Raw genomic sequence first — 20,275 nt, 5'->3', positions numbered from 1 at the left:
CCACAGGACAGGAGCAGACCGACTCTGTGTCTGCTCCAGTCCAAGGGGTGGGTTCCTTATTCTGTTGTATTTGTCAATGTGTCTGTTTTTATGTTCATAACATGCTATTTTCACTACAGTAGTTTTATATAACATGTTTTGAAATCAGATATTATTACGTCTCTAGCTTTGTTATGTTAGATTTTGCTCAGAATTACTTTGGCAGGATTTTTTTTTTGCAGTTCTATACAAGTTTTATGAGTGTTTCCTCTTGTTTCTACAAAGGATGTTTAATCTTTATTAAATAAATTAAATAGATTATGTTGAACAGTATAGCTATGTCAAGAACATGAATTCTTCCAGTCCGGGAGCACTCCAGGCTGTTGTTTACTTTCTCTCTCTCTCTCTCTCTCTCTCTCTCTCTCTCTCTCTCTCTATCTCTCTATCTCTCTATCTCTCTATCTCTCTATCTCTATCTCTATCTCTGTGTACTTATGTGTATGTTGCAATTTCTTTCATCGTTTACAGATTTGATTGTAGAGGTCTTTAACCTCTATGGTTAAATTAATGTTTAAGTATCTTTATAGGTGTTGCAAATTATCTTCTTGATTTCTTTTTCAGTTTGTTCATTGTTGTATAGGAATATACAACAGATGTGTTGGTATATGTCTTTAATCCCAGCACTCAGGAGGCAGCAGCAGGTGGGTCTCTATGAGTTCAAGTACTTCAAGGCCAGTTATGGTCTACACAATGAATTCCAGGCCAGCCTGGCCTGCATAGTGAGCCCTTATCTCAAAAATAAAGAAAGAAGATTAATATTTATTTTTAATTTCGTGTGTGTGAGTGTTTTGCACACATGTATGTCTGTGCACCACATGCATGTCTGGTTTTAGTGGATGCCAGGAAGTGGCATCAGATCCCCTGTTACTGGAGTTGCAGATGGTTGTGAGCTACTCTGTGGCTGCTGAGAACCAACCCCCCTGGTCCTCAACAAGAACAGCAAGTGTTCTGAGTTGCTGAGCCATCCCTTTAGCCCTCAGGACTAACTTTGGCATATTGATTTTGTATTCTGTAACTTGTCTATCAATTCTAACATATTTTGGTAGTCTTTAGGCTTTTCTGTATATCAGATAATGCTATGTGCAAATGGGTGATTTGACTTCCTCCTTGCCCACTAGGTATTTATCTCCTTTCTCTTTCTTAATTGCCTTAGCTGGTATTTTCAGAGGTCATTTTAAAAATGACTGACAATGATGGAGAATTGGTTCCAATTAAAGGACTGCCTACTTTTCCAGAATACCCACGTTTGAGTCTCAGGACCTACATGATGGCTCACAACTGTTTGTAACTCCAGTTCCAGGGAATCTTACTGTATCTTCTGGGCTCCATGGGCACTACCCACACATGGTGCAACAGATATACATATAGGCAAAATACCCTTACACATAAAGTAATAAAATAAAACTTTTAAATATTGACAATCAGATCTTCTTGGGAAAATAAGGTTATCTTTTATAGTAATTCTTTTTTTTCTCCAAAGAATTCTTGATTCTAGATCATTTTGATGATTTCTGAATATCAAATCTAAGGGTTGGAATGTATTTCAGTGGTAAAGTACTAGTCTTGCATGTACAAGGCCTTTGGTTTATTTTCTGACATCACACAAAAAAAGATCTGTACTAAAAGAATTTAGAAATTAATCTCCATTAAGTTATTTAAAAGAATGTAACCTAGACTTTTAAATTAATCTATGAGAGGCACTATTTAAAATTATTTTTCCATCAGTATAATTTAGGGGAGATGTCTGTTAAGATCTTTTGACCATTTTTCTGTTGTTGTTGGAATCAAACTTAGGGCCATACACATGGTAGGAAAATTCATCACTTTGCCATTCAATTAGACATCACTTTCAAACATGGGTGTTTCTTTCTACAAATTAACTTTATCTTCATTGTTTGGGATTAAATGTGTGTACTAAGGGCATGTCTGTATTCCAGCCAGAGGTATTAAATGTGTGTGCTAAAAGCTAAGCCACACCACAACTAGAAACAGGTTTTTCCAGTAAATAATACAATCTCAGGGTTCACAGAGTGATCAAATATCATGCAACAGGCTCATTTAAAAAATTGTTATGTTATACGTGGGCATGTGTGGTGATATGTATGAAGACGTATAGTTGCTTGTGTAGGCCAGAGGGGGTGTAATATCACCTGGAGGTGGAGTTACAGTCCATTTTGAGCCAACTGAACGTTGGTCCTCTGCAAGAGCAGTGTATGTCCTTAATATCTGATCCATCTTTCCAGCCCATTTTGCCCCATATTTAGATTAGATGTCTTATTGTTCCAGCATTAGTCATTGAAAAGATTACCTTGGCTAACTTCTTCATACATTTATAGACTTTATGTGAATCTATTTCTGAGCTTTGTATCGTGTTCCATACATCTACTTGTCTTTTCTTTGATATGTACCATTTTATCTTAACGATTATGGTGTTAGATTACTTTTGAAGTCAGAGAGTATCACCGCCCCCATCCTTCAGTACTAAGTTGGTTATTTTAGGTCTTTGTTTTTTTTGTCTAAACCTTAGAATCTTTTTTTTTTTTTGAGGCAGGGTCTCATTATATAGCCCTAGCTGGGCTAGAACCCTCTGTGTAAACCAGGCTGGCCTTGAACTCACAGAGTTCTGCCTGCTTTTGCCTCCAGAATGCTTGGATTAAAGGTATTGTCCACCATGTGTTGGCCTTAGAATTTATATTTGATCTAGAAAATAGCTTGTCGAGATTTCTATTGGGGTTATGTTTAGCGTATAGATTTAGTGAAAAAGAATTGGCATGCTGAGCCTTCTTATTGATTTATTGCACATACTTAGTTATTTGATATTTTATATCAGAGTTTTGTAGTTTCTTTTGTATAGATTTTATGCATATTTTTGTTAGATTTCAGCCTAATCACTTCATGGATGTGGTGCTAATGTAAATGCATCATGAGTTTTGCTGTTGTTGTTGTTGGGGGGAAAGGGGAAGTTTAGACAGGGTTCCATTTTGTAGTTCAGGATAATCTAGAACTATTTAGGTCAAGATGGACTCAAAGTCATAGCAATCCAAGAGCCTCTGTTTCTTGAGTTCCAGGATTGCAGACAGGAGCCACCATACTTGGGTTGGCTTCGGGCTTTAAATATCTAATTCAATTTAGTTGTTGGCATACAAGCACACCATTGGCTGTTTTGGTTAACCTTGTATTCTATAACCCTATTATAATTGCTTATTAGTTTCAAGAGCTGTAAGGTACTATGTTAATTCTACTCTTAGTGTATTTTCCCTCTATCAGTTGGATCTAAGACTAGCAATGGTAATGCCATTTCACGGTCCCAGTCTGTGTTTTGCTCCATCTGTATTAAATTTTTCTCTTTTGTCCTCTAAGGTGGTGTGAGGACACCATGACAGTCACAGTGGTTTATGATAACTCTGAGGCAACAGAGCTCTGTGCTGCTCAGCACCTCTACCTCAAGCCTATAGCAAAATTAATGATCAACGTGTTGCTCCCAGAATGTATAGAACCCGTGAGGCCCTTCTCTAACTGGGAAGTTCTTGACCAACTGAAAAGTCTAATTTGCCCTGACCAGTTCACCACAGTGCGACTCTCCAAGAGTACAAAAGACTTCATCCGATTTGAGGGTGAGGCTGAAACACGAAGTTTGGTTCAGATCCTGAAAGCCAAGTTACACGGGAAGATCATCAAGCTCAATGGTTTGAAAACGGACTTAAAAGTAGTAGCGACAGATGCCCAGGGAGAGTGGGAACACTTTCCCAAAGAGAAAGAGGCCTCAGTGATTGAGGGAGCTGAAGACCAAGACCATGATAAGAGCCCTGATTCCATCTATTTTGAAGGCTTGCCCTGTAAGTGGTTTGCACCTAAAGGTTCCAGTGGAGAGAAGCCCTGTGAAGAGATCCTTCGAGTAGTCTTTGAGAGTTTTGGGAAGATCAAGAATGTGGATATCCCCATGCTTGACCCCTACAGAGAAGTGATGACAGGTGGGAGCTTTGGGGGTTTTAACTTTGGCTTGCAAACATTTGAAGCCTTTATACAATACCAGGAGTCAACTGACTTTATAAAAGCCATGGAATCCCTTCGAGGAATGAAGCTGATGCTTAAAGGAGATGATGGCAAAGCTCTGGCATGTAATATTAAGGTAAGAAGGATCCGGACTTCAGTTTTCACTGTTCCACTGATCCTGGGCCCATGTTGGAAAGAAGCATCTAAATTAAATGTCTTTAGATTCCACTAGGCTCTGATCAATCGGTGATGCAGAGATGCATGCTATCATATTTATACATGTATATTTAGGAAGAAACACAATCTTAATGTGAATACCCAAGCTTCTGAAATCAGGTAGGCCACCGGCTGTGATTTTAAAATGGTGCTTCGTACCATCTGGGTCTCTGCCCAAGCTTTGTGAGGTCATTAAAGGATTATTCATGCCTCCCATGGAACTATTTCCTATGCTTGTTGTACTTGACAGTTGCTGTGAGAGGGAGCCATGAAGTCTGAAATCACAAGGAGAGCACTTCTCTCCCTCATTCCCTTGACTCAATCCTAAAGGCCTGTATCTTTTGCTTTCAAAACCAGCCGGTCTGTATAGGCATGCTACTTCATTGTCTGGGATTGCTTTGGTCATCTTCTTGTTTTGTTTACACTCATCAAGATTTATTTCAAGGCCTGGAAACATTGAGACTGATCAAAATGGAACTATTGTATTTTTTCTATAATATATAAGCACAATATAAAAACTTTGAAAATATACACAATTAGCTAATACCTAAACAATATACTTTTTTTTTCAAAATAAGCAATGGCTATTTAGCAAAATATAAGGTGCCAATAAAGTATCAAAACACTGGAGCTGGAGACACATCTCAACATCTTGCAGAGGATCAAGGATCAAGGATCAAGGATCAAGGATCAAGGTTTGGTTCCCAGTACCCACATGGTGGCTCACAAACGTTTATAATACAGTTCCAGGGTATCAGAAGTTCTCTTCTAGTCTCCATGGTTACCAGACATGCAGATGGTACACAGATATACATGCAAGCAAAATACCCATACCCATAAAATAAAATAAAATAAAATAAAATAAAATAAAATAATAAAATAAAATAAAATAAAATAAAATAAAAATTTTAAAAAAGTGCCACGCATTAAATGAGAACATAGTTACTAACAAACATAAAGGTGCTTTATCCATTCGAGGTTTGTCACACAAAGCCACTAATAATTGAGCCTTCTTTTTGATACGGGATTTACAACATTAAATACTATATTTTCAATTAGGTATGGCAGTGTGTGTCTTTTATATCAGTTCTTATAATACAGAAGCAGGAGGATCGGGAATTCAAGAACAGCTTGGACTCTCTGAGACTCAAGTCTCCAAGAACATGGTACAGTGGATGTAACTGAGCTTTGTGCTTGCCTGGCATCCACAAAGCCCTAGGTTATGTAGAGAAATTTGAGTGGATTGTTATACTTTTTAGTGTTTGAACTTATGATAATGCAGTTTGTTGTTTTTCTACTTCTTTTATATTTAAAATACATAGATACAAAGCACACATGCACATATACATAGTCTGTTTATAGTATATTTGTGTATATAAATCCACCCAAATTTCTCCATTACTTCATTCCTATTCTGACAGTTTTAATATTCTTCTATAGGCATTATAAGTGCTTATTTAATTATAATTTAAGTAATTATAATTAATTCCTGTATCTCAGAAATGAATTACAATGAGGTATCTTTAAAACTTACCTTCTTTATACTTCATGCTCCACCAGAAAATCTGTTACTGAAATGAGCAAGAATATAGGGAACTATCTGACAGGCCCAGAGAAATCTGTAATGGAAGTTCCTTAATAACTCAAGATTTTAACTTTCTGCTTATACAAACCAAAGGATCCAATTGACTAAAAGTCATAATTAATAGGAGGAAAAATACAAAGTATTTAACTAAAACGCTATATCTCAAATACAAAAAAGCCCTTGTAGCCTAGCATTAAGTTATATTGGGTGTATACCCCCAGGGTAGCTTATTGTTGCTCTGAGGCATATAATCATATATTTTAAAAAAATCTTCTAATTGTTTCATAGTTTGATTACTAGTAAGTTTAGGGAAAAAATAAGCACTTTGTGTTAAGAAACTGGTACATACAAATAGATGGGTATTTCATTTATGCATTTACTTAACTTTAGTTGTAATTTATTTTGTTTTGAGTTGGGGTGGTTAAAACTCACTCTGTTGTAGCTTAAGTCTAGCCTCAAGCTTAAGATCCTCCTGCTTCACTCTCCTAAATGCTAGATTGCCAGGCAGGTGTCACCACACCTGGCCTGTGTTCTCATTTAAATCCTGCAAAACCCTAAGAGTGCAATACAGGCACACACTTAGTCACGATTCCCATTGTGATGGAATAGAACAGTATAGATGCAGTCTCTTAAATGTACAATTTCAGGCCTTTTCTAATGGGAAAAACTGACAGCCTTTTCAAGCCAGAAAGAACCAAAGACACGAACAGTATTCAAGGAAAAGAATAGCTACTGTTTTGAAAAGGAGAAAGATGTATTACAGAACACACACAAAAAAGCGAGATCTGTGGGACAGAAAAATACCATCTTTAACAAACAAACAAAAAACCCTGATAGGCAGAGGGAATCTAGGACACTTGGAATTGAGGACACACCACACAGACACAGAGACAGCACAATAAACTGTCCTCACATGGGAAATCAGTACAACAAAATTCATAAAACTCCTCATGCCTGCAACAATATATTAATGCACAAGATAGCAAAAATGAGTCTGGTTTTCCTCCTTGAGCAAGGCGTGCATTATCAAACTTCTGTTAATACATTTACTTTTCAAGTTTTCTCTGCTCAGTAACATGCTATACAAGTATGCTAGTATTTTCCTGTAAGATTTTTGGTTCTTGTCTCAAATCATTGATTTGGTTTTTGTGTACATCATCCTATTTCCATTATAATGTACTTAACTATATTTCTAGTGATTCATTTTAACTTACTGCAGTAATAGCCTCTTAATTTGAAATGAATATTTTACTACTACAGTAGGATGCATCGAACTTAGCAACAGAAGCACAGTAGAGTAACTACATTGTATTGTTTAATTCACAGCTATAGAAAAATGTTTGCCTTTAAAAATACAATCAAGATGAGACTACATAGTTTATGAACAGCGAAATACTAGGAAACAGTGGATGAAGAAATAAGGTCATTTTTCATCCATGGCCATTCATAATTTTGTCTTTAGAAACCTGGAAGAAAATGTTCTGGTAAATCTAGTCGTTTAGTTGTTTCTTCAATCTTATGAGTTACTGAAATAAGTGGTACTAATGAATCAAAGTTATTTTTTTGGGCCAAGGTAGCAACAATGGCCACATTGAGGATTTCCTCATAAAAGTCCTCTTTGAAGGTATACATGATATGTGATTTTCTGGACTTTTCACATTCTTACACTATGGGTTCCAGCCTTGTGTTCAACACCATCTTATGGGCATTCCCACTTCCAACACCAGAGAAACTGTAATAAGTGCCAGTGGACCACATAAACTGGAAATTTGTTCTGGAAAACTTAGCTGTGGCGACACACTGCTGCTCGGAGCTACAGCTGAAGCCTTGCATCACTTGACCTAGGCAGAAATACAGCAGCCTTTAGACATTCAGCAGGCTTCTGGCAGGTTTATTGCAAACCATCTGCTGGGAGCAAGGGCTGTGGCCTGATCAATACATCCCATGGAACCAATAAGCTCAGTCCCCTGAACCAGTTGGGGTACTCAAGCAAGACTTCTGCATTTCTGGGTTGGTTGTACAGTAGCCCGGCAGCACAGGCATCAGCACATGCTGACCGGAGTAGCTCTTTCTAGGAGGTACATCGATTATCACCTTGAAGGCCTAACCCAACAATGGAAAAGACACAGCTAAATTCTTCTCTAAACCTGTCTTTGGCATTGGCGTGAATTTACATATTCTGTTTCATGTGTGTGTGTGTATAGCTACTTGTGTTAAAGGGAACCATGGCTATGAATTTATTGTTTTTATGCATATTTATTTATTTGCTTTCTGCAGCACTGGGGATACAACCCAGGATTTTGCTAATGCCAAGCAAGCACTCTACCACTGAGCTACATCCCTAGTCCTCTTGTGTATATTTCAATAACTAGTTTTCCTGTTTATTTTATTGCTCATGGTGCTGAGGATCAAACTAGAGACCTCCTGTATACTGATGAGCTAGCAGAGCATCTGCCTCTTTTAGCCTAGGAGAAGATCTCCTTATCCCACTTATTATATTTCAAGATATGAAATGTAGTTCATCTGATATCTCATTAGGTTAGTTTTCTTGTCTCTTTTTTCTGCATACCCCATTCCATGCCATGCTTATTATTTTTATCTCTGCTGACTTAAAAAGTAACAACATCAACAACAACAACTCATCAATCTGGTTGACTTGTATGGCTTACTAGAGGTAATATATTTCTGGCCTATGTCTAGACTGCCCTGTGATGCTACCCATGGTCATATGTAAAGTAAGTTCCTGCACAAAACACTGAAGACATGAAAGTAGGAGGGGCATAAGTTGGGAAGGAGGTGGGAGGCTGTTAAAGTGGGAGGGTAATCAGAGAGGGTACGGAGGTGACTATATTCACAATACAGTACAAGCATGTATGAAATTATCAAAAATTAAATAAAAAATAACCAAAAAGTATTGTGATACACTTAAGTTTAGTTGTATAAAATTAAGATGGTAATTTGATATTGTATTTCAAAGGTTTTTGCCAGAGAACATCCTAGTGCCTACAAGTACCATTCAGCCCTTGGCCCACAAGCAGCAGAGCATCATGGCTGGGATTCAAAGACGGCATTTCATATTCGTTTGGTTTTGAATTGCTGTGTATCATCTTAGCTTCCTCTCTCTGGTCTGGGATCCATCCAGTCCATTGACAAGTCTTTCTAAGAAATCTTTAATTTGTTATTTGGGGCAGGTTATGTTCGATAAAACCAAACATTTCAGTGAAGGAGCTATACAGAGAAGGAATCAGGAGAGACTAAAATTACAGGAGCTGGAAGAAGAGAGGAAAAAAGAAAAGAAGAGAGAAGAGGAAGTAGCTGAAAGGTAAGCGGGCTGATTTTTAACAATGAAGAGGTTTTTCCTTTTGACTTTTGGCTAATTCATTTGGGTGAATAGCCAGATTCAGTAGATAATATGGAAGCAGGGGTAGGCTTTGGCACAGATCAAAAACTCCATCAAAGACAGTCTTACACAGTACAGATGATGAAATAGATAAAATCAAGAAACCAGAAAAGCAAAGCATGCCTGGTAGAGAGAATGAGTAAGAAGGATAATGGGATTAGCTAGATTAAGAAGTCTGGGGGAAAGGATTTTAAGAGAGAATAAGAAACTTTTTTTTTTTTTGCAGTGCTGGGGTTTAAACCCAGGGCCTTGTACTTACTAGGCAAGCATCCCATCTGTGGGCTATAATCATGAGCTGAAATTTTATAGTAATAGTCTTGACATACTAAATTAGAAATTGTATTAGTGTGCCAATATTACCTAGCCTGCCAATTTAAAATTAAAAAATAACTTGGAAAAGCTTTCTATCTCTAAAATGATTGAGAATCAAAGTGACAGACTCATGGATTTGTTGGGACCATCATTTTTCTTGTTGGCCAGAATTCTTACTGTGAATTTGGGCTATTCTATTTTCTTCCTTCAGTCTTACCACATTATTTACCAATGTTGGGGCTTCAGCCTAGCTAGCTATATTATTTGCCTTCCTAGCCCATTGCCAAACATTTGCCAAGAAAGGACAGATACCAGCTTTATAGGACTCTTGACAGTTTTGACCTCCTGGCCCCTTCTCTTTTATGTAAACTACACCATTTAAAAAACACTGTTCCATATGTCTCTCACTTTTTTGCCTGGTCACATCTAGGAAATTTGGCCAGAGCTTCTGCAGCTTCAAGGTACTATTCCTTCTCAAATTCCAGGCTGAACATTCTATTTAGATAATCCTTTGTCCTCGGGCTAACTCCTGATCCAGGTAACAGTCCTTTATCTCTTCCCACATTTTCATGAGGTGATAACTGAATTTATCTAGTTCCCTTAGCCCCTGTATCCTTTCTAGCATTTGTTGTTATTTGTCTTTATAGTAGCCATTCTGACAGAAGTGAAATGGAATCATAGTGGAGTTTTAAGATGCATTTAAAATGTTTTTATGTGTGTGTGTTTGACTACATGTACTATGAGCATGTTTAGTACCTCTGGAGGCCAAAAAGGATGTCAGGTCCCCTTGAGCTGAGTTACAGGCAGTTGTGAGCTGCCACATGGGTGTTGAGAACTGGACCTGGGTCCCCTGCAAGAGCAGCCAGTACTGGTCACCGCTGAGCCATCTCTTTATCCCGCTCTTAGTGTAGTTTTGGTTTGCATGATGATGGCTATTAGACATTGTTTCATATGCTTATTTTCCATGTGTACTCTTTTTAAGAATTGTATATTAGTATATTTGTCCACTTATTAATTGGATAATTTGATTTTTGATGGTTTGTGTTTAAAGTTCCTCATATATTTTATATATTATTAACTCCCTTGGATACATAGTTGGAAAAGCTTTTCTTCTATAGGCTCTCTTTCCATTGGAAAAAATATATATATATACATTTGAACATATAATCTTAGAGTACAAAAGGGAAAACACAAAGGACAATAAGTTAAAATTTTAAAATGGAGAGATGGAGGCTGGAGAGAAGGCTTAGTGGTTAAGAGCAGTGGCTCCTCTTCCAGATGTTCTGGACCCACGTGGTAGCTCATAACTGTCAGTAACTCCAGTCCCAGGGGATATGAGCCCCTCTTCTGGCCTTTGAGGGCACCAGGCACACATATGATGCACAGACATACAGACAAAACACCATACACACTGAATAAGTGAGTAAGTAGCAAGAACCTATCAGAACAGTTTCTTTCTGGCTAGGTGGAGGGGCATGGTCAGTTAAAGTTGAAGTCTCCTATCTTCATACTGTTCACACAGGGACTGAGCCCAGACCTGTCAAGGCTCAGTTGTTCATTGGATCTACATTCACTTTAAGGGTGTCCCTTTATTTGCATATTGAGAGCCATTTCTGTCCACTTTACAGCCTGTGTACTGGGTAGATTCTCACTTGCTCGAGAAACTTCTATTTGTGTACCCCATGGGGGCTAATATCCAAGCCAAGGAATGTCTTCTGAATGTGTTGTCCAGTGGGGAAGCAAACAGAGCTGAGATCCTTACTGAAGTATGTATGGATCTCGGCACTTTCAAATCATGTACAGCATTAAATATCCTGTAAAAGGAAGAATGTTATGGAAATTTGAGAGAGGTTCATTGGACCTGAGCTTCACAGTTCTCAGTCCTGCTGACCGAAACCCATGGCTGAGAGAGGTAGCCACCCACTAACCCAGGCCTTGAGTCTCCACAGTTAATCTGTAAGTGATAGAGTCTATCCCTTGCTACAAAGGGTGGGGCCAACCCATCACAGTGTTTTTTTCCCAGTCTGAGCCTACCTATGTGCTGCCTGAACTTCTCAGCATGGCGTGTCCAGTCTCAAATGGTAGGCTTCCACTCAAGATGACACCTGACTATAGCCTTCCAAATTATGAAGCAGGGCAATATGGATTTTGTCTTTACTGTATATCTGGCATGCAGGAACAATCACTGTCATGCTAAATCCTCCCCCTGGATTTAAGGCTTGTAAGAACTGTGGCATCCTTCTGTGACTGTTTTACCTGGGCATACTATGTCTGAGACTCCGGGTTCCCCTCCCCTGCCAGGGAACAGGGTAGACTGGTTTCATGGCCTGTTTGTTTTTCTGAGCTTTTCAGCTATCTTAGAATTAGTTTTGTGATTTCAGACTATAGTCCTTTTTTTTCTGCCTTCAGAAATGAATCTGCTGCTCATTTTCTTGCCTATTCTTCATGACATAAAAGTGCCAGAGCTCTCTTTCCTTCCCTTCTTTTGTCCTTCCTTCTGTGTCTGTAAGGTATACTTTATATATTTGTATTTTACACACGAAATTGTGCCTTTTCCTTTGACTGATTTTTTTTAATTTTAAGGTCTTGTGTATGTATGTATGTATGTATGTATGTATGTGTTTGCACATGTGCATGTATGCGTGTGTGCAGGTGTGTGTGTGTATGTAGGCCAGAGAACCTCAGTTATCATTCCTCTTATGCTGTTCACCTATTTTGTTTTTTTGAGAAAGGATCTTTTACTGGCCTGTAACTTTCCAAATACTCTAGACTATCTGGTCAGTGTGTCCCAGGGACACACTGTCTCTACCTCCCCAGCACTAAGATTGAAGGTATACTTACCTTGCTTAGTCAGGTCCTCATATGTACAAGATAGCCACATTACTGATGGAGCTATCCCCTCTGCCCCTGGTTGTTGTGTTTGTTTGTTTGTTTGTGTTCTTTTTTGTTTTGTTTTTACCATGATGTGTCAATTACAGATCCTGAGGTTATCAGACATAGGTTTCTGGAAGCCTAAATGATTATTAGTTCTTCAGGGTGGGGGATGGGTGGGGAGATCAAATGGCTAATAATTATTGCTTGAATGAATGATGAATCTTAATTGTTCAGAAAAAGAAAAGATGAAGTAAGAAAAGCCCAAGAAAAGAGAAAGAAGGCCAGGGACAGGAGGCGAGCTCTGAAGGAAAGAGACAGACACCGTCAAAGAAAGGAAAAAGGAAAAACCAAGGCTGAGCCTCGTCAGGAGCTGGACTCTTCTGGAGAGTGGGAGGAGCGGAAGTACTTGCTGGCTCGGAGGCGGGTTGAAGCTCTTCGATTGCTCCGGGTCCTCCTGAAGAAAATTGCAGTAAGGCTGTTTCCTAACTATTCTCTTTAGTTTGGGTAGGTACTAGTCTTTGTGAGGCCTAACGTTTGGCTTTAAGTACTGTCCCATCAACAATGAACTGCATGGCAGACTTGTGGCATTCATAGGGGTTTCCTTTAAATGGATTGCTCTCCCATAACCCCAACCATGGATTTCCAAAACCAGTCTCTAAAGCAGTGCCATCTCAACTGGGCCCTCACTTCCCATGTCTAAACTTCAGAACACTTTAGCTACTTCATCTTCTTTTTTGCGTTCCTAATGGATATGACAGAAAAATGCTAGGGGGACACAAAGGGTGGGTATGGTGCCAGTGTTCACTCTATAGCCTTCTAGTAACTTCATTCATCCATCTGTCTGTAACAGGTTTGGATGAGAAGGGAGAAGAACCTCGAGCCTTGTCAAACGCACATCAGTCTTCTCTTGAACTGTCTGGTAAGGAATTTCTTAACTCACAGGTCAATTATCTTCTTCACAGATTTTTCATTTCTCCAAGGCATTTCTATCCTTCTGTGGGCTCCTAGAGATAAGCCAGAATCATAAATACCTTGGAATAATAGCAAGAGACATTTCTGAAGAATTTATCTAAAAGTCCATATGCAGTGATTTAAATAGGATAGCCTCTGCTATCCGATCAAGTGAATTTTATGTCTGTTTGCCATGTAAAGTGCTTGCTCATATGGATAGCTAACTGTAGATCCTATAGATAACTAAACTTGGTAAACCCAGGATAGAAAAAACAATTTCATACTTAGATTATTGATAGCGAGCCCAGCTAGACTGGTTTTTAAGTTTACCTTAATGTCCAAGTGTGACCTTTTTATGTAGAATCTACCTCTTTAAATGAATATGGAGCATAATGAAACCTATTAATACTTACACTGATTGAAAGTTACTAGGGAGGTGCTATGCTCTGATGTGTGGCAGACCTCAGGTGGGAATGCACAGCAAACCTTCCTGGGAATGGGTATGTAGGCATTATCTTTCCCTTACTCTGCAGCTGTGCAGAACAGGTTGGATCAGACTTGACCACAGGCAAATTCATGGGCACAGTGATATTTTCTACTTGGTTTTTTGGTTTTTCTTTTCTGGCTTTTTTTTTTTTTTTGGTTTTTGGTTTTTGGAGACAGGGTTTCTCTGTGCAGCCCTGGCTGTCCTGGAACTCACTCTGTAGACCAGGTTGGCCTCAAACTCAGAAATCCGCCTGCCCCTGCCTCCCAAGTGCTGGGATTACAGATGTGTGCCATCACCACCTGGCAAAAGTGTCTTTTCTTTTCTTTCTTCTTCTTCTTTTCCTTCTCCTTCTCCTTCTCCTTCTTCTTCTTCTTCCTCTTCTTCTTCTTCTTCTTTTTTTTTTTTTTTGGTTTTTTGAGACAGGGTTTCTCTGTGCAGCCCTGGCTGTCCTGGAACTCACTCTGTAGACCAGGCTGGCCTCAAACTCAGAAATCCGCCTGTCTCTCCCTCCCAAGTGCTGGGATTAAAGGCGTGTGCCACCACTGCCTGGCATCTTTTCTGACTTTGTAAGGCACGAATGTTACACCACTAAACTGCGTCTCTGTTCTCCGTGTCTTTCATCTTAATGAGGTAGGCCAGGTGGCTCAACTGGAGACATCCTCAACCTTCAATCCATAGAGAAAGACTGGAGTATGAAATAGGGGGACAGTTTATTTAGCAAGTCAGTTGACCTTGTTGGACTTGTTTCACCCATGTGTCTTTTCTTGTACTAGGGTTTCCTGTAAGGGCTATAGAACATCCCGTATTCCTCTGTTTCTCTAAAAAATTAACAGTAGTATTGTCAATTTTTGTGAAAATAAAAAGAGTAAGGTATTTTAAATGCCATGGCATAAGAATTGTGACAAATTTAATAAAATAGCTCTTAATAGATCAAAACATTTTAAGTTAGTACTTTCCTCTGTACAGTATTGCTCCTAATTTGGACCTATCCTGGTTTTTGTTTGCTTGTTTTGTTTTTCTGAGAAACACAAGCTCAGTTTTAGGAAATTTTCAATTTCTGTTTTTTGTTTTGAATTTTTGTTTACATTTGTTTGTTTGTTTTGTGTGTGAATGGGAACAGAGCACATGGCATGTGTGACTGTATGTGGAGGTTAAAGGACAATTTGCTCAGGTCAGGTCTCTCCTTTTTCATATATCTGTCCCTGGGTTAGAACTCAGGTCATCAGGCTTAGAGGCAGGCACCTTTACCTCCCTAGACATCTTGCTGGCCTCATTTAAGTTTCCATGAGAGATCATTAAATCTTTTTTTTTTCTTAAAGGGATCGACACAGTGTAACCCACAGGAGGTTGATGCAATGAAGCCCGAAGCTCATGAAACCCCAGGGACCTCATTGAAATCACCAGAGGAAGAAGAGTTAAACACTCAGCATCTTCTAGGTTGGGAAGAAATGTCAAGCTATCAAGTTTCCAAGTCTGACAGTAAACAAAAACAAAAAGTGAAGAAAAGAACTAAGGCTCAGTTACAGAAATCCTCACACCCCCCTGGGGTGAAACAAATCAGACACTCAGCTAGAAAAGAAGAAACTGGAAAAGTGTTAACTGATGGGTGTGATTACAGTTTGGTCTCTGACCAGAATTCCTTGCAGAGTACAAAGATTCCAGATCAGTCCCTCGAAAAGGAAGATCATGACAGTTCTAATGAATCCCATTCTTCAAGACAAGCTGTGATAAACCGTGGCAGGAAACAGAAGATCTATGAAACAGATGAATTTATTGACTATCTATTAAACTATTATCAGACTCCAGAGTATGCCCGATTCAGTCTGGAAGCAAGTCACCTAACAAGCACGTGTCAGTGGCAGAGAGATGTCTATGCTAAGGGGGATGGGTTTCAGATCTATTTAAGAAAACAGAGGAGCCACTCAAACAGTCTGAGTGAAGTGGAGAGCCTGCAAGGGAAAGAACAGGATGAAGAGCAGGTCTGGCCGGAGGTATGTATGAAAGAGTCTGAGAGTAAGTCACAAAAGACAGGCAAGATCAATTATGCCAAAGAATTTACTAAGACATTAAAAAAACATTGCAAGGACATAGCAAGTGAAACTGATGAGCACCTGTCCCCAGCTGATGGAGAGAGCTATCCTGTGGAAAAGATTCATAGTCACGGAGTCAAAGATTCTTCACACACAAGAAAAAGTCCAGTTTCCTCATCATTAAGGTCAGTAGATGTAGGTTTGCCATTGGCAGACTTCTTGGAGGAAATTAGTAGCGATTCTGAGTGCTTCAGTGAAACTCTTAGCATGAAGGAAGAGGAGGAAGAAAGGTCTGTGGCTGTCTTTAATAGCTCCCCGGAAAAAAGACCTCTTGGTACTGAGAAAATCAGTACGTGCAAACAGAAAAGTAGGTCGAGTCAGCAGACCTTGTGTTCAGAGTGGAAACATGATAGTGAGGAAAAATACTCTAAACACAAAGTGAGGGCACCAGGTAAAAGGTCCAAGTATGAACTGAGATATTCGTGGCTTGAGGATGAATGCAATTCCATTAGAGTTGACAAGAATGTAAGCAAAACTAGGGGGAAACTAGCCCCTAAATACATGCTTGATGAAGGCTACTACCATGAGTCCAGTTCCAGTGATGAATTAGAGAACACCACGAGGAAGAGGAGGAGGCTTACTAGCAGTATGTTTGACCAGAATATGAAATACAGGCCCCTTCATATGCCATTAATGCCACCAAAACGGGCTAGAGCACTCTATTTGGGATATTTCTCCAGGAAAAGGCAGAATCCGTGGAAGTCAGAGTATAACCAGGATGTAAGAAGGTTCAAAAGATATGAAAGTTCTGAAGATTACATGCTTGATTCTGATAATTACTACGTCAGTCATGATGACAACCAGGAGCACAATGAGTATGGGAGCTACTTAGGAGACGGCTACTCTGACTCTTTGTATTTTAAAATGTTCTGATGGCCACTTTGATCAGGAACACCCTTATTTACAAGAAACAATTGACAAAAAGAAAAACTTCAAACCAAATATAGCTATGTTGTTAGCAACCACAGTACAAGAACTAGAAGAGGGTCAAGTACAAAAGCTTGTTCCTCTTGCCAAAGTTGAAAGTGTGGATCAGAGTGACTACAGGTATGTCAGCAAGCTTTGGAAATAGAAAACCTGTAGATTCTAAAGCTTGTTGAAACAACGTAATTGCAAAACTCTTTGATCCAAGGTCAGATTTTACTTTAAGCTTTAATTTGGTGCCAGTAAAGGAGCAGATTAGCATTAAGATGGCTGACAGCCTTCCATGGCTCTTTTGCTGTCATAACATCCATCATCTATCTTCAAAGAGGACAATAGTGGACAAATAGGCATCTTTTGATGTGTTCATAGATTGGGTCAGAAGCACTACGTATGGTAACAAACTTTGCTAAATTATACTTCATAATTCTAGATAAAGAAGAGATCCAGAGGTTAGAACATATAATAGATTTTATGATTAGAATTTCATGAAGATATACTGGAAGGAAATGAATATATTCATAATATTCAAAGAATCATTCATTTACAGACAGTTCTAGAAGACTCTAAAAGGGGCTGATTGCCCTTTGATGGTTAAGTAGCTAGGACTGTTAGAAGTTTTCTTGCTTGTTTTATGGACCTCATATCTTTTCATCAAAGCACCAGGGTTGAATTTATGAAATCGGGGGGATTTGAAAAAAACTATCAAAACATCCTGGCACATCAATAATGGCACTTGGGAAGAAAAGTTGTGACAGTATTCTATTTCAGACTATGTAATCCTTTCACTCAGGGTTGGGTGACATCAGTTTGTAAAAAGTCACTGACTATCCCCCAAATTGACTTTTATAGAACAGTAACAAGTGCCTCCTCAGTCCTTAACAATGCCATGGCGTTAGGAAGACTTAAAAGAGAAGTCCATAGTTTTCTAGCTGTGGAAAAATTGTTTGTGTGCAGAATTTGTAAATGAAGTTAGATAAGTGATTTATCTTTTTGCTGATTCGCTTTGGACTTCTTAAATGTGTTTTTAAATGGAGAGATTTGTAGATTCCTGAAGACTTACCCCCTTAGCACAGTGCATGTTCTGTAGAAAGCTTGGCCAACTCTTTCTGCCTTACATTGGATCCAGGACCTCAGGGCAGTTAGTTGACCTTCATTTTCCCAACAAAGCTATACCCAACCTGGCAATTGGCGATTAGTGAAATTAGAGACCATCTGCAACAGGGATAGTTGTTTAGAATCCACAGAATTGGCGAAGGGTGGCATTTTCATGGCAATTTCAGTTCAGTCTCAATTTGTCATTCTGCAGGAAAGCATCTACTGGCAGAGGCAGGTAGGATGCCAGTCTGTGGGGTTACTTACTATCGTGTCACACACTGTATGCCCCTAAACTGCCTCTTGAGCAACCTGGTGTCTACAGTGGTTATGACTATGATTTACCTGAAGTAAAAGCCACAGGTTGTTTCATTGATCTTCCTATTCCTATTTGAAGAGAGGTTGTTCAATCACTTGAAAGTTCAGAAAGGAATGTAACAGATCCACACGTATTACTAAGAAGGAAACAATCTCACTTTGAAGCCAGTAGTTGGTCTCACTATTAAAACTAGGTTTTGACTCATTGACTCTGAAAGATTGCTCATGTGACGAGAGTGCCTTTTTTGTTTTGTTTTTGGGGACTAGCAATGACTATTCATGTTCAAAGTAATGTTGCCCAAAGTAGCCTTTGAAATCACTAACAGCTCATATCTTGTCAGAGAGTTTTCTGGCACCACATTACTCCCCTCCAATAAAAATCTGCCTCCTTTCCCTCCCCACATGTTATTCTATTGAAATAAAAACATTATGGGTTTGTAATAGAAAGCAGCTGACTGTTTTGAAACAAACAAATAAGCCCCACTCAGTTCCTTCCCTTGTTTGATAATGTTTCTTGAGAGATTTTAGGCATTTTTGCTCAGTAAGAAAATAAAATAAAATTGCAGATTTCAGCAGCATGTGCAAAGTTTTGGTCCCCCCCCCTCCCTGTAATAGACGTGGTGCTAAGTCATTTTGATGCAGCACTTTTGCACTGTTTGATTTGTTTGCTAAATGCTTTCTTGGGGCCTCCAAGGAAAAATACTGCTATTGCTGAACCCTGGAGTTTTGTACCCATCTGTGGTAATGCATTGGTAGATCTGTGTCAACCCCTTTTTGGTGTAGGCCTTACACAAGAAAGGTAATAGCTTACTCTGTGCTTGTCACTCGGCGGCTTAGTAAAGAATGTAATGGAACCAACTGTTATGACTACTTTTGTTCTTGATACTGTTGTTATTTAAGTTGTGAAAAGTGTTCCCTCATCTTCTTTCTGTCTCATCAACAAGGGCCTAAACTTGTTTTATTTAAAGAGGGGTTTCCATATGCTTCCCTTGTATGTGCTGCTAATCCTATAAAGGAAAAGTCTGCTAAGTGCTTTGTTCATTTGTTTGAATTTCTCAGGTAGAAGGCCATGTAACCTAGGCATTTTGAAAATACAACCAAATCAATGTGTTTTTGTTGCAAAACTGTTTAATGTATTAATTTGAAAATAAATGCTGATTGATTCCACTTTGGGAGGACATTTCTATCTGTGGTAGGGTATGTTACACTAATGTTGCTTTCTTTGGCTTATTTGCATTGTTAGAGAAATGATGCATATTTAATTTTCATATATTTAAAAATAAAATTGTCACCAGTGACAATAGTGACTATTGACTGATCATTATTGTACTGGAGTAGATCAATGGGCACCCATAACATTTCCAACTCATTTCAATAGGTTAACTCTACTTCTCCTTTGTGATAGGAACTGACCCTGTCAGAGTTAAAGGAACCAAAAGCCAGTTTCTTACTCATTTTGGTTAAACTGAAATCACATTTAGACTCAAAATCATCCTTCTTTAGGTATATCTAAAAATTATTTTTGAGAATTTCATACATGTATACAATGAAATATGGTCTTATTTGCCCCTCTTCTTCTCCATTTCCCCTCGTATTCCTTACACACCCCCTTCCAACTTAATGTTTTTTTCTGATGATCCAGTAAGTCTAGTTAGTGCTGCCCATAGGTACATGTGTGGGAAACCTATCAGTGACCACACCCTCAAAGAATGATTCCCCTTCTGCAAGCAACTGTCTCTGCCAATAGCTCCTCAGTACAGGGTAGGGCCTGGAGATCATCTGTACCATTTATACTGGGATTTTGGCTGGCTTGATCTTGGGCAGGTAACCACAGCTGCTGTGAATGCATGCAACAGCCATGTCATGTCCAGAAGACAGCATTTCATAGCATTCTTCCCTGGTCTCTGGCTTTTATGTTCTTTCTGCCTCCTCTTAAGTGATGACCCTTGAACCTTAGTGATGGGTGGCATTAATATAGATGTCCTGTTTAGACT

The 20,275-nt window shown here is 38.9% G+C and overlaps 1 protein-coding gene across 1 annotated transcript in view; it reads left to right on the top strand.

Annotated features, from left to right (window-relative positions):
• Positions 1 to 19,448, top strand: part of LOC114625793 (A-kinase anchor protein 17B) — a 33,437-nt gene extending 13,989 nt beyond the window's left edge. The window contains exons 2-6 of the mRNA XM_028773152.1: positions 3,400 to 4,168; positions 9,025 to 9,155; positions 12,654 to 12,888; positions 13,270 to 13,338; positions 15,177 to 19,448. Of these exons, the coding sequence (XP_028628985.1) occupies positions 3,416 to 4,168; positions 9,025 to 9,155; positions 12,654 to 12,888; positions 13,270 to 13,338; positions 15,177 to 16,820 (2,832 nt within the window). The 5' untranslated portion in view covers positions 3,400 to 3,415 and the 3' untranslated portion in view covers positions 16,821 to 19,448. The remainder of the gene's footprint in view (positions 1 to 3,399; positions 4,169 to 9,024; positions 9,156 to 12,653; positions 12,889 to 13,269; positions 13,339 to 15,176) is intronic.
• Positions 19,449 to 20,275: the final 827 nt, after the last annotated feature.

The sequence above is a fragment of the Grammomys surdaster genome, unplaced genomic scaffold, assembly GCF_004785775.1.
Source record: "Grammomys surdaster isolate TR1022 unplaced genomic scaffold, NIH_TR_1.0 222, whole genome shotgun sequence".
Taxonomy (NCBI): Eukaryota; Metazoa; Chordata; class Mammalia; order Rodentia; family Muridae; genus Grammomys; species Grammomys surdaster.
This window is presented reverse-complemented; position numbering and strand designations above follow the sequence as displayed.